The sequence below is a fragment of the Lethenteron reissneri genome, chromosome 15 (genome assembly GCF_015708825.2).
Source record: "Lethenteron reissneri isolate LAM-NWPU_2019-01 chromosome 15, ASM1570882v1, whole genome shotgun sequence".
Taxonomy (NCBI): Eukaryota; Metazoa; Chordata; class Hyperoartia; order Petromyzontiformes; family Petromyzontidae; genus Lethenteron; species Lethenteron reissneri.
The window spans coordinates 1,768,791-1,782,265 of NC_083793.1; the positions used below are offsets into that span (position 1 = coordinate 1,768,791).

The 13,475-nt window shown below is 46.9% G+C and overlaps 1 protein-coding gene across 6 annotated transcripts in view; it reads right to left on the reverse strand.

The window, feature by feature from the left end:
* The window catches only part of LOC133342575 (forkhead box protein P1-like), a 397,236-nt gene that overhangs the window by 299,180 nt on the left and 84,581 nt on the right, over window positions 1-13,475 (reverse strand). For 5 of the 6 annotated variants that reach the window (XM_061551773.1, XM_061551770.1, XM_061551768.1 and 2 more), the window contains exon 3: window positions 9,420-9,575. The exons of the other annotated variant lie outside the window; for it this stretch is intronic. Coding sequence is in view for 4 of the 5 variants with exons in the window: in XM_061551770.1 (XP_061407754.1) it covers window positions 9,420-9,575 (156 nt within the window). In the remaining variant the exon portion in view is untranslated. The remainder of the gene's footprint in view (window positions 1-9,419; window positions 9,576-13,475) is intronic. 6 annotated transcript variants of the gene reach the window in all.

Sequence of the window (13,475 nt, forward strand, 5' to 3'; positions counted from 1 at the left end):
CACACACACACGTGCACACACACGTGCACACACAAATACCGTAAACAATTGAATGAGGACACACAATCCCAGAGCTGAACACAAGAAGCACGATCGTCAACGCTGGAGCGATACGCCAGACGCTTTTTTTAGTATCTCCACGCTTGTCCAAAACGCCAAATGACAGCATAGCAAAATACACAATTAGTGTACATTAATTCTTACGAGTCGGATTTAATTTTAAAACAACGTTAAGTGTTATTTCCCTTTAATTATCTAAACCAACTAAATCCAAAAGCTCCGTCGTCTGGGGACACCAGAAGCCATTTCCAACATTAATTTTCCATTAAGGCTGTTGCGTGCAGAGAGCAAAAAAAAAGTGCAGCGAGCATTTCCAATGAGTGTAAATGCGTCCCCTTCAATAGCCACCTCTTATTGCACACACGCACGCACGCACGCGAGCGAGCGTACGCGTGCGTGCGTGTGTGCACCTTGCCCAGAGGAATGGCTCTGAGCTCCTGCCGACAATCAGCGATCCGTCGACACTCGCCAGCCGTGACAGCACCGACGTGGCGATGCCACTGCGGCAGCTCTCCGCGGGACACTCTGGGCCTGTGCGCAGCGCGTTACCGAGGATGCCTACACATCGGTGCCGTTGACTGAAAAATAAGCGAGACGGCGCGCGTTTGAATAATAAAAGTGGCGAACGGCTGACGCTGGTTTTATTTTGGGTGGGCAGCCGTCTTCTTGCGCGTGTCTTTCAAAAGCCAAGGTTGGCACATTTACCCCGCGATCAGGAGTCGCTTAATACACGCGTGACGCACACCGATTTGCAGACGTCGGTGCTACATTAAACAAAGTGTACGTTTCTGGACGCATCCTGCAGGATGTGATCGTTGAGACTTTATAAACTGCCGTCAATAATGGTGAGCGCAGTCCCCCAATATCGTTTGCAGATAATTTGGCTCGCCGTCTGAATGGCTTCCCATTTTGCGCGCAGGAGATTCGCCAATTGTGTCCTGCGTTTCGCGCCGAGTTAAGTCTGCGAATGCGTTCACTCGTTAAACGACGGTGTGAGAATAGTGCATCGATGGTGCGTCTGTGTGCAGCGCCTGCCATGCGTGCCTGCGTGTGAATGAATGCTCATGAATGTGAACTCCACGCACATGGACTTGCCCGTAATGATATGGAGACAGAGCTGACCTATTTAGCCGTGTGGAGCGTCGGGGCTGTCAGCAAACACATGGCAGGTGAATGTGTAGACAAAAACACATACACGATAGGCAACGACAAAAACAAAGACCCCCCCCATATAACCTGACGAGGATGTGCTGTTAGCGAGCACCTATGACACACGAGGGTGGCCAGCACGACGTACACATACAGACACTGACATTTAGGATAATTTCGCTTCGAGTTACAAATCAAGTCACTTGACTTTTATTTGTAAAAAAAAAACGGGAGAATGAAATGAGAGTCTTAAACACAAAAAAGCAAATCTCCATTTCCTGAAATGAAGACATCCGAGCACATCTTGTTCTACAGGTGCAGTCACAGTGTCCGACGGCGGTGTGTGGTTCGCTTTGAAGGCGAAGCATCGTCTCGGGTACAATGGGCGCCTCTGCGAGCGGCCCTGACGGAGCTGGCGCCGTCCATGAGCCAATTTGGCCGCACGGCCATCGATATTCAATTGCCCCCAAATTCTGCTCCCCCCCCCACACCGCTTACCCGTTAAGCAGCGAAAACAACACGAGAGGCGGCGCGTGCAAGCGTCGCCAAAGCATGCCCTCCTCGGTAAAAACTTCCAACAATAATACTCCGTTGCGTTTCTAAACCACCTTTCTAGAAGGTACTCAAGACGCTGTACATCACAGCACTTAAATAAATAGATCGTCTGCCAGTGGGAGGAAATAGGGAGCAGTGTTCGAGACAATTTAGATACACGGATGCGAGAGAGAGAGGGAGAGAAAGAGAATGAGTACATCTTGGGGCGGGTTCCAAACACGGCCGTGGTCTCCGAATATACGAACGATGCTAGGCACCTGGGGCGCATCACAGTCGGGGGGGGGGGGGGTGGCAGTGGCAGCAGAGGACACGGCACGTGGCGTGCGGAGCAGGAGGAGACGCACAGCGACCACCACCGCCACCGGCCGTCGGAGTACGAAGCCTTCCGTGATGGCCACGCATACGGGGGCGAGGGACATCTGCGCGGAAAACTTGGTTGTTACCTCTTGACTTAAAGCTTTCGTGACTGCAGGAATTAATATTCTTTGGGTCTTTCGGTAAAGTCACGTAGATAGGTTCAAAGAACTCTACTCTGAACTTCACATGAGGCCAGTGAAGAGGGAACGAGTGTGGACGATGGCGCCACAGTCAGCAGCCATGGGAAAATGATGTGTGACCTTGACCCAGGGCAGTTTCCGTGCGATGCGCAACCAGGAAACCCGACCGAAGGGGCCCTAAAACCCCACTGAAAGACAACTGGCACTACAATTGTTTTGCAAGCACACGCTCCAGGACCTTAGCAAGAAATTTAAGATGTGTCGAATGTTGCTCAATAATCTGGGGGTTTGGATTGAGTGTTTTTTAAAGAGAATAAACAGAGGCAATTGTGAAATCAGACGTGAATGGTCGGAGATAATTGTGACAGCTGGACATAACGGTGTGAAGTTGATATGCCATTGGAATCGGATCGAGCGAGCGAATGGATGACTGGCTTCGAGCTGGCGACCAACGCAGCAATTCCAAATGATGAAACATGTGAACATGTTGCCAAATGGGAGCCCAATAACGTACCGGGAAACTCCGCCACGTCGGATTCAGACAGCGTGGAGAAAATATTGGATCGGATATTTTCAACCGAAAAAAACGAAGGAGGGAGCTGAAGAGCTCAGTGCTCGATAACTGGGAGAAAGACCACGTGGCCGACGCTTCTTTGTCTGAATAATCGAGGAATACAAAGACACGTGGGCACTTCTAAGAGCATCCGTTAAACCCAGAGGTGGAGTTTGTAGACCTCAGCTTGAGCGGTACGACCAGCGGACCTCCATTTGGGCTTCTGACGGTGCACCACAGCCTTCGGAGGCTGAAGGCGACCGTGAAACTGGGGTACGATCGTTACACCGGGGACGAGAATGTCTCAACTACACCATCAACCCGGGTGGTGCAAGGTGGCAAGGGTGGCGGACACCGTGCGGTTGTAATTATTCAACATCCCGATCACGCGACCTCGAAGATGAGATGTTAACAAGCGGGGGCCGATCGATTGCAGCAGAAGCAGCAGCAGCAGTCGCAACTGCAGCGAGGGATTCATTGTTCCAGACATTAAATCGACTTTCCATAAGAGCTAAGTGTTCGGAGTCAGGGTGACATCGAATGTGAACAGATCATGATCAGAAATGGTGCAGTCGATTAGCGTGACGTTTTCAACCACCTGGTTGTACGAAATCTCCAGGTCAAGCGTATGGCGACAGTTGTGAGCAAAGGAGGTTAAACCCACGGCCAATAACCTCTCCACGTACAACAAACAAACACGAGCTCGCGATTTTAGAATTTACACCCAACGTCCTTTTATGAACCTCGGGAAATATCAAGGTGCTGCATCGCTAAAAGAAAAAAACATTGCACGCCAAGCCGCATGCACGCATACGAATCATAAGATTATCAGTATTTATATTCACTGTATCAGACTGACCTCAGTCAAGTGCCTTGTATCGGCCCTGGAAAAATCCACTATGCACTTGACTGTAAAAATCTTCAACGATATAGGTCGCCGCGTTTATAATTAATGCACACTTTCGCACTCAGAGCGCACGATGCAAGCGGGTCTAACATTTGTGCAATTAAATTTGTCAAATGACTATTTGTCATAAGTTACTTTTTTTAATACGGGAATAAAATGCTTGTCAATTTTTTTTTGGGAAATAAATGAATGCATATTATAATATTACCCTATGAAATATAAATATCATATTTAAATCAACTCGGCGATTTGAAACAATATCTCCACGTATCAGCGCGCTTTCTACGCATATTCACGTGAACTGCATTAGCGACGGCATGGTTTCTACGCGGTAATACACCTGCCGAACACATTCCTCGTCACTAGTGTATCATTATTTCCACAATAAAAGAACCTCTGCACTGCGTGCATCACCTATCCAGAAGACTAAACACAGATTTACCACGAAGTCAAGAGATTCCACAGTCAACGAATCAACGTGTCTGTGGACTTAGTTGATTGATAGCGATTTTTTTTTAAATCAAGTTGAAGACCTTTAAGATAGCGCATTTGTTCTCCCCCTGAAAGGCATATCGGGAAAATGCAAATCAACACAGTATAAAAAGATGTAAATATCGAAAATATTTTTTTTTAAAAACCTTTCGAAGTTCTAAACACATTAAAGACACGCGCACAGCAAGAATGCGCTCACATGTCAAAGCGAGAACTGCGCATTCCTGCATGCCAATAACTGCGGCCTTAATCACAACAATGTTTTACGATCGACAAACTGTGTGCCACACATCACAGGTAAAACACACGCACGCACACCAACGAAACAAGAACACAAAGAAGTGAGCAGGTGCATTGCTTAGCACCACGCAACAAAAAAGAGCAAAGCTAAATAATGCCAGATCTTCCGTTGTTGTTTTCGCGTGTTATGGGGTTACCAATCTACAACACAACCAGAGCGCACGGCCGTTCTGTCCCGGTGTTGGCCACTGCTCGGAGGTGTCGGCGGCTTTGACAGTCACGAGGCTCTTGGCCAGTGGGTGCCACCACCCTTCTGCGTGGACGCTCGCTGCCGTAAGTCGACGCTTGGAGACGCCGCAGCACGGCGGCCACGCGCGTGACAGCGACTCCACAGAGACATGTCTTCACGGGCGCCTTACACGGATTGGTTATGGCAACTACCACTTAGTGCTACGGAGCTTGCTTATTTTACACCCCCCTCCCCCTCCTCCTCCTCCCCAGGTCCTTCCTCTGGGACGACTTTGTAAATAGGGGAGGAAGCAGCGGCGGCGGCGGCGCGATGTTTAGGCTGCTATTAGTGCCGTAAAGTACCTGTCTGTGCGGCTTATCCGCTCAGGCGTGAACGGCGAGCGGAGAGGAAAAACAAGAGGGGGAGAGAGACGGGAGAGCGAGCGGGAGGAGAGGGAGACGCGAGAGAAGGGCCGCGCGGCTGCCGGGCGAGGTGCGGACGCGATGGCCGCGCGGCTCTGAAGAGCGATCGGTGGCACGGAAATGGATGGAGGGGAGGCCGGGCTTCGGCAAAAGACAAAGCCACCCCCTACCCCCACCTGCACAGACTGTTGGGGCAAGGGCTGCGAACACGCACCGATTACGGGGCTGGCACGGTGCACTGGGGGTGGTGATTGGTGTGGCCAGAACCACGCGCGCAACACTTGTTGCTGCTGTTGACACACCACACCAGGTACACACACACACACACAGCTAAGGAGGCCGAGTCGGTTTTGGGTACACGACAATATATATATCCCTCTACCCACAAATGAACTCGTTTAAAGTGCTGTTTCGATTCACTATGTTTTTATTTAATTGCTATATTTGCAACTCATTCGCTCGTCGCAAACTTGTTAGCCTGCGTGTGCCCTGACAATGTCCAGGCCGAATTGTTTCCTGTAGCCTCACGACAAACGCGACCGTTTAATTGCGTATTACAGATGTTCTCGGGGCGGGCTCTTACGATGCAACGGGATGTGAATTAATGCAAAAGGTGCAGCGGTGTGGTCATACATCTTCCTATCATTGGCTTCGCGATTAGGATGATGTGTCACGCACGTGACGGCGTATGTGACACGCTGCTGCTGCTGCTGCACATACCGGACAGACGTCAAGTTGTGTACTACGCACGAACGTTCATTACACGCAAACGTCACCGCACATGGAACAACAATTAGACGGGGAAGTGTCCACCCGATATGCATTAAACATGAGCAGATGCTTTGCGTGGAATGTATTGTTATACACGCAGATGTTACGTACGTCTTGCGCTGTGCGTGTAACAACTGTTGGATGAAGAGACGGCACCGCAAGTGAAAGTTTGAACGGTGTTGATATTTTATATTTATAATTGTACATTTTGTGAGCGTTATATTTTTTACAGTAATGGTAGATCTGCCACATGATTCACATCGATGTTTGGGGTTTTTGCTCCAATCAGCAGTTAATACACTATAGCTAAACTTAAAGCCTTTTTGTACTTTTATCATAAAAATAATATACTAATTTTGTTAGCTTAAACAATATATGTCGCAGAGACGTGCGGATAAATTGAGCTTTAGAAAATGCTTCGTCTAGCCGGAATTCAATTAAAAAATTATTGGCAAATCTAATGATCAGAATTGATTTAATTTGTCCTCAAATCCGACCGGCTGATTTCAGAAGTCATCCTTCCCCAATTGACTTTCATTCAACTGATATAACCATCACTTTAAATATGTATATATGTAATTAAGGCCACGGATTGTAGCAAGAGCCTCAAGGATTTTTAAGCTACTTTGGTATCGTGTAGACACATTCTATGTTACTCAACGGCACTAATTTGTGAAAATTCACAGGAATCCAAACAAAAGTGTGTTTAGCACATTAGAAATAAACAAACACTAATGCACAGGAAGGACAGATAATGAAGGTTTTTTTGTTGCAAAACTGCCCACAGTAATTTTGACCTTGGGGCCAATTCACCAAGCGATGAGCTCACAGCTGTGATGTCTGTGATGCGATGGCTCACGAGATATGACCGCTCCATCACTTTGGAGAAAACTGGAACTTTATTCAACGCGTGTCTACAGTGCTTAATTACCGCCGAAATAAATCTGCTATCGTCCCGTGAATTCCTCTCTCGCCGAGAGTGCATTACGGAGAATCGTTTTCAAATCAGTGACGCAGTTGCCAACAATTATTTTCACTCTCAACCCATCAGGGCACATCAAGCTGCACATTGTCCGCTTAACGCGGCCGCGTGGAAGTTTGATGTTCAAATCCTCATTTCCCTTACCCCCCCCCCCACCCCTCTTTTCCACCTCTTTGCTCGGCGACGGCCAGAGACGTAGATCGCTCGACGTCGCCTTACGTTCTCCTTGTGTCGAGACGATCCGTTGGCTACGCTCAGCCGGAGCGTGCACACGCACGCACGCACGCGCAGGCGAGAGAGAGCCAATGTTGAACGATGCGCGATCTTGATTAAGAGGGCAGTTGTCAATGTCACACCTTTCATTTTCCGAACCCCTTTATTCTCGCGTGAATAAAGGGGTTCCGCTGTCTCCGTCACCAATGACCTTACCAAAAGGCTGTCATTTAAGCGGTGGAAATATGTGGAATCGCGCGCAACGGGCGTTAAGATGTAAATTTTAGCAAATTTGAAAGAAAAAAAAAAAACCACGAGCGTGGAAACGGGGATTCGACAATAGATCAATTAGCACGAGGACGGACATTCCCAGGAAATAATCTGCCCATCTGTAATCGTAAAAAAAATATTATACGAGCTTAATTTACAGTAATGACACAATGTGTACAATCTACAAGCTACCATGCGTGTCAACGTGTATGCACCCACGCGCACGTGCGCGGTATCCTCACGTGTACCACACTGCAAAGTCCATCATTTCCCGCTTAACCTAACAAACTGCTCAATAAAGTGATGTTAGCGAGCACCTATTGAAGGTCACCGTGGCACATCTTGTATGGAGGGGCGAGACCAGCATCCACACCTGTCTCGTCCAACTTTGTCTCCCCAATGCTGACGCTAACCACACCGAGCTAATCATTTAAGGCCGAGCCAACCTAAGACGGGTAGCAGCTCGGGTATAAAAAATAGCAATTGCTACGAGTGTTGAGTCACGGATGTGAATCGAACCCAGGTCGTCAGGGCCGTTGCGCAGTGCGCGAACAACCACAGTGCCACCCCTCCACACGTCCGCGTGCACTATATGCATGCGGACACGCAGGAAAACGCACACACGCGCGTGCACACACGCACGCACACACGCACGCACACACGCAGTGACATATAAAAGGGACTGGCAGTGAGTGAAAGAGCGCAAATCCTGAGCAGCACCCATGCTGACTGGCACCCAGCTCAGCCCCAACCCAAGACAAAGATCCCCCGTACAGCCTGTAACAGACTGTTGGGGCAAGTGCTGTAAGCGAGCAGCACCTATAAAGGCCGGCACGGCACACTAAGTGGTGGGTGGCAAGCACCACGCCCAGCCACCTTTGTCTCCCCGAGTGGCGATGTTTACTACACACCATACCGGGTACTCATTTGAGGCTGAGTCAACTTAGGGGAGGCACCGGACCGTTTCAGATAATCGTCACTGATGTTGGCTATGAACGGGAATCGAACCCAGTTTGCCAGGGTTGTTGCACAGCGCCTTAACCACTACACCACCGCTCCCCGGCCCCAACCGCACACGCAAAATAAAGACGCACACACACACACGCATGCGAACTGCAAGCTGCTTATTTCATTTTTAAAAGCCGGAGTGCGTTCGATTTTTGGGGGGGTTTAATAACTCAACGATAATTTCCACAAACGGTATGTCCGGTTAAACTTGTGTGTAAGATACATAATCGAATAAACATGTGAATGGGATCACAACCAATGTCATTTCAGCTTCCTGTGCCATCCCAAAATTGTAAAATGATTCACGATATCCGACTGGAAATAAGTAAATGTTAAGTTAATATTAACATAAGTTAATTAACATAATTAACATGCGTTAATTAACATAAGTTAATATTAAGAGTGAACATTTGCTGGAAGCATTCCTTAAAATGTTAAAATTCAAAGCCACGTTTTGGCAAAGGTTGTTCAATATAAATCATTAGCTAGGCGTAGTAATATCAGGGCGGTATAATTGTGGTAATTGTTAAATCATAGTTTGATATTTTAATCCATTAAAGCTGAATGACAATAAAACAAAGAGCCTTTAATCAAATATTTGATAATTATTTATCCAAAATCAGTGATTCATAACATTTTTTTTAAAACAAGCATAATTAAGCATAATTTGTTCTGAATCATTATTAACGACATTTAAAAGGACAATACACTTTTATTAATATGGCATAGAGATATCGTTCGCACATTTCATCAGTAGCAATTAATTTAAAATAACGTCAAGACACATTTAACATACACCTATGTGTGTTTGAAAGTGCTACAATATATATGACTGGCCTTTGCTTGTGAATGTATGTCGTCGGTCTATTAAAGTCATTCATATTGACTTTTTTCCATTTCATTTTCCCATGCAGCCATTAAGTAAATACCAAAAAAATATATATGTTCACGCCAGATATTTATCTATGATAACACACGGCTGGTAGGCCACTTGAAAAGGTCAGCCTCTGCCTTCTCAGTCACCGCCCTTGTGGTGATCACAGACACGAGTCTTAATTCAAGGAGACTTACCCTGATCGCACCGAGACAGATGGTGCGCTATGAGGGATGGGAATTCCGGTTTCCAAGAAAGTGCAGCCTCTCCCTCTCTCTCCTCCTCCTCCTCTCTCTGCCCTCTCCTCCCTCTCCTTCCCCTGCACCTCGCTCAGACCCCGAGGCCGGTGTCGGCTGCAACGAAACAAGAGGGAGGGGAGAGCTCTGGTGTCGGCTGCGTGCGCGCTATCGCACCTCGGCGGGGATGTGTGCGGACGAGCGGCGCGCTCAGCCAAACGGCAACGAGGCATTCGGTACAATAATGCCAAGATGTGATACGAGGTAGGGTGTTTTTGCGCGCACGTTTTTGGAAAGGGTAGGAGGGGGGGTTGGAGTGCTGTGGCGGCTGCGTAAGGGGGGGGGTGGTAGGGGGAGGCTTGGAACATTGCAGACAGCCACCATCAACCCCCAGGTACTTTAGCCATCTCATTATCTCTCCATTCCGTGCAACTCATTACACCGCCAGGTCTGATAATAATCTGGAAGGAACATCACTGGGAGAGGAATTTATTATGAAATGAATTATTAATCGAGGGAAAAAATTAATAAAGATAGGCCTTCACAGGAATGGCTCTTTCGACTCAGGGCCTTTAACGGGGCACGTGGCGGCTAGAAGCTTTAAACAGTCACTTGGGCGCCGGCTTTGATCAATCAAGGGTGGACACACAGTCGTGACACGCGGAGAGTCTGAAACACACCTTGCCGCTTTTATTGCTCATTTTTATTTCTGTGTTGGAGAAGAGAGGGCATGGGGAGGGGCGGCGGCGGCGGGGGGGGGGGAACTTCTATGGTGTTAAAAAAATAATAGTTGGGGTTTTTTAATGTAGAGAGATTGGGTGGAATAGACAGCATGAAACAGAGAGATATTGCAAGAGATTGCATTAGAATCTCTGCATTTTAAGACTCCCAAGTTAAGGATATATTTCTTTTTTTTCTTTCTAGGCCGGGTGAAATGTACTACACTGCATAGTCATAATGCCACACTGAGTCCGATGTATAAATCCCACGCCCTCAGCACACTCACAAAGACCCACATCACATGACAGCATGGCTCCATCTTCTCCCGTAGAGATACGCCAGCGATAACGCTATGACCTATTCATAATTAAGGTACAATATTGCACCGCTCTACATTTAAAAAATATATATTTTAAGAGATTGAGATATTTGAAATGTGCCCTAAAATATTCACACACCCGTAAATATCCGTCATTTCATTTTTGGCAACAATGAATGATGGGGATAAAAGAAAGACCCAAAAAATTGCCTGTAAAAATAAAAATCCATTTATGTCATAGCCACATCAGACCGAAAAAGCGGGCAGTGGAAGCTGTAACAATGGGTATTGATTATATGCCAGGGATTGTCATTAGCGAGACTTGCAGTGAATGCAGGTAAACAGAGGCAGCATGTAAACTCTGCGGCGCAATATGCCAACTTTTATTTTTATATATTTGTTTAATCCCTGAAAATATTTGGTGGCTTACTCAGTAAAGCAAATTAGCTCGGTGGAAATAATGCTGCGAATAATGGTACAAAAAAAAAGACTTGTTGTGCTTACAATTTATTTTCATTTCATCTGTTTATCACCAATTACATTCCACTTGTGTTAACAGTTGGGGAGAGAGGGGGGCATGTCGTGGCCAGGTGAAAAAATGTTGTTTCAGAATTCACATGGCCTCAGGGAAGAGTCCGGGAAGACAAGGAAACCCAGACTTGATTATTTCAGCTGATGAGGGCCATTGAGCTCAGTAGCTCTGATACAAACAAGGACGACCACAGCCCAACATCGTTGGTAGTGGTGGCAGTTACAGGACATTGCAACTACATAGAGACCCAAATATATTCATAGAGTTGCATAGAGACCCAAAGAGTTACATAGAGACCCATAGAGTTACATAGAGACCCATTTAGGACAGCCCAACATCGCCGGTAGTGGTGGCAGTCACAATGCATTGCAGAGTGGGAATGTGCAAACTAACAAGAGTGAAAAAAAAAGAACAATTGTTTAAACTAAACTCACGTCTGAACTTACTGCAAACAGTAAAAATAATAAATTGCCCTGAAACACGAAATAAACCATTATAAAGGATAAGAGATACTATCGTTTATTTATAGTATTCATAGCAATTGTGTCAGAGGTAATTCTGCAGCATGGCTCGAAGACATGCGGCTGAAGAAGGCTACATTGCAATATTAATATTGGGAATGAGACCATTCCAAACATTTGGTGGTGAGCAAGACAACTCTTTCTAGAGACATTTGAAGTTGCCTCTCTTATCCGATGCTCGATAGCACTTGTTTAGGCTCTCAAGCAATGCTTGCCAAGTGACAAATATTGCGATGCAGTGGAGATTGTCCTTGTATTTGAATCAATTTGAAAAACATCAAAATTTCAGGTGATCCGAATTTTGTTTGTTTTGGGAATGACCGTAATACAGCATGACCTCACTTCTGTGCTTTTCCTGCCAACAGTGATGTCACGTGACACCGAGTGATGCCACTTGTGTTACCATGAAGACACTTTAAACCAGCGTCCTTCACTAATTTTCCGATGGAGGGGCTAATTTCAGCGTGAGGGCCACCACACATTTCAGGAACCATTGTTGGGTTTGTGACAGCATTACGATGATGTTGATGGGGGTTGTTGTCACATGTTGTGTATTGTCGGGGGGGGGGGCACTAACGACCACCAGGGGCTGCAAGTGGCCCACGGGCCTTGCAATGGAAAACACTGCTTTAAACTTTTACATATGTAACGACATAAATGGGCCGTTCTATGGCGACAGTGGGTGTACTATACACAAGGGCTCACTAGAGGGCAGATTCCGGATGTCACGGAGGTCGGGTCAGGACATGACAGTCTGGGTGATCCCGTGACCAGACGAGGGGGCACGGGGGGCCCCGGAAAGGGGTGAGCGGGCCACGTGCTGTGGACCCAGACTCTTCGAGAAGGATCGAGAAGGGGACGTGAGCAGGGGATATAAGCCGAGCCCAGAGGGGGAGCGGGCTGTTCAACCCGGGAACGAAGTCGTCTTCTCCGATCCCCGAATAACGACGGCGTCGGCTGTTCTGGTTCAACCATATAGTGATTGCGCTGTCTCCCCGACATACCTGGTCTTCACCTGCGTTGTGGCCGAAACGTCGTGAGAATTATTTTATTTTGTTTTATTTTTATTATTTTATTATTTCCCTTCTACGTGACTTTACCTAAAGAACCAAGAAGATGCGTGCAAGTGGTTAGGTGGTTAGGAACGGTGGCCACCACCTTACGTAGTTAACCTGTAATGTACATAGTCGCTCGGAATGTACATACTACTCCAAAGAAAATCCCAAGAAAGATAATAAATTTGCGTAAAAAAAAAATGTTTCGCTGAAATTGACCCCGACTACGTTGATGTACAATGTTAGATCCCGGAGCTTGCTCAAGATAATGGAATAACCAAATGTATACAAACGGTTTCTTGCCATTGGTGACTGGGCTAAGACCCTCAACTCTCTACACACGAGAAGCCGCTTTAATCACACGTGGCTCTTCAGATTCGTACCTAGGATGTATGTACTTGTATGTTGAACTTATGTTGCACCGTACGCAGTCAACCGCGTTAAATCGGATGCTTGCTGAATGCTCATGGACATTATGAAGCACCCTGAGCGACAGTGAAAGGCCGCAGGGCTGGCTACAATCGGCACGAGTATGAATCTGGAACACACTGCGTCTATGTCTACATATACATATATACATGTGTATTTGATTAGAGTTTACGTGAATGTATATCCATGCATATATATACACAGTATATACACTTAGCAGGTGTGAGGTGGATTATTATTACATCGCATCATCGTAAGATGTGGCTGCAGCTTCACTGGAAGCCTTCATCCAGCAGTGACCAATGATGCTGATGCTGATATGTCCACAGCGCAGCATCCTGCATGCATATTCCAGCATCAGTGAGTTCAATTCCCGGCCACGGCTCACATCAGTGGCAAGTGATATCTGAACCAGCCCTCAATATCCCACTTCACGAACCG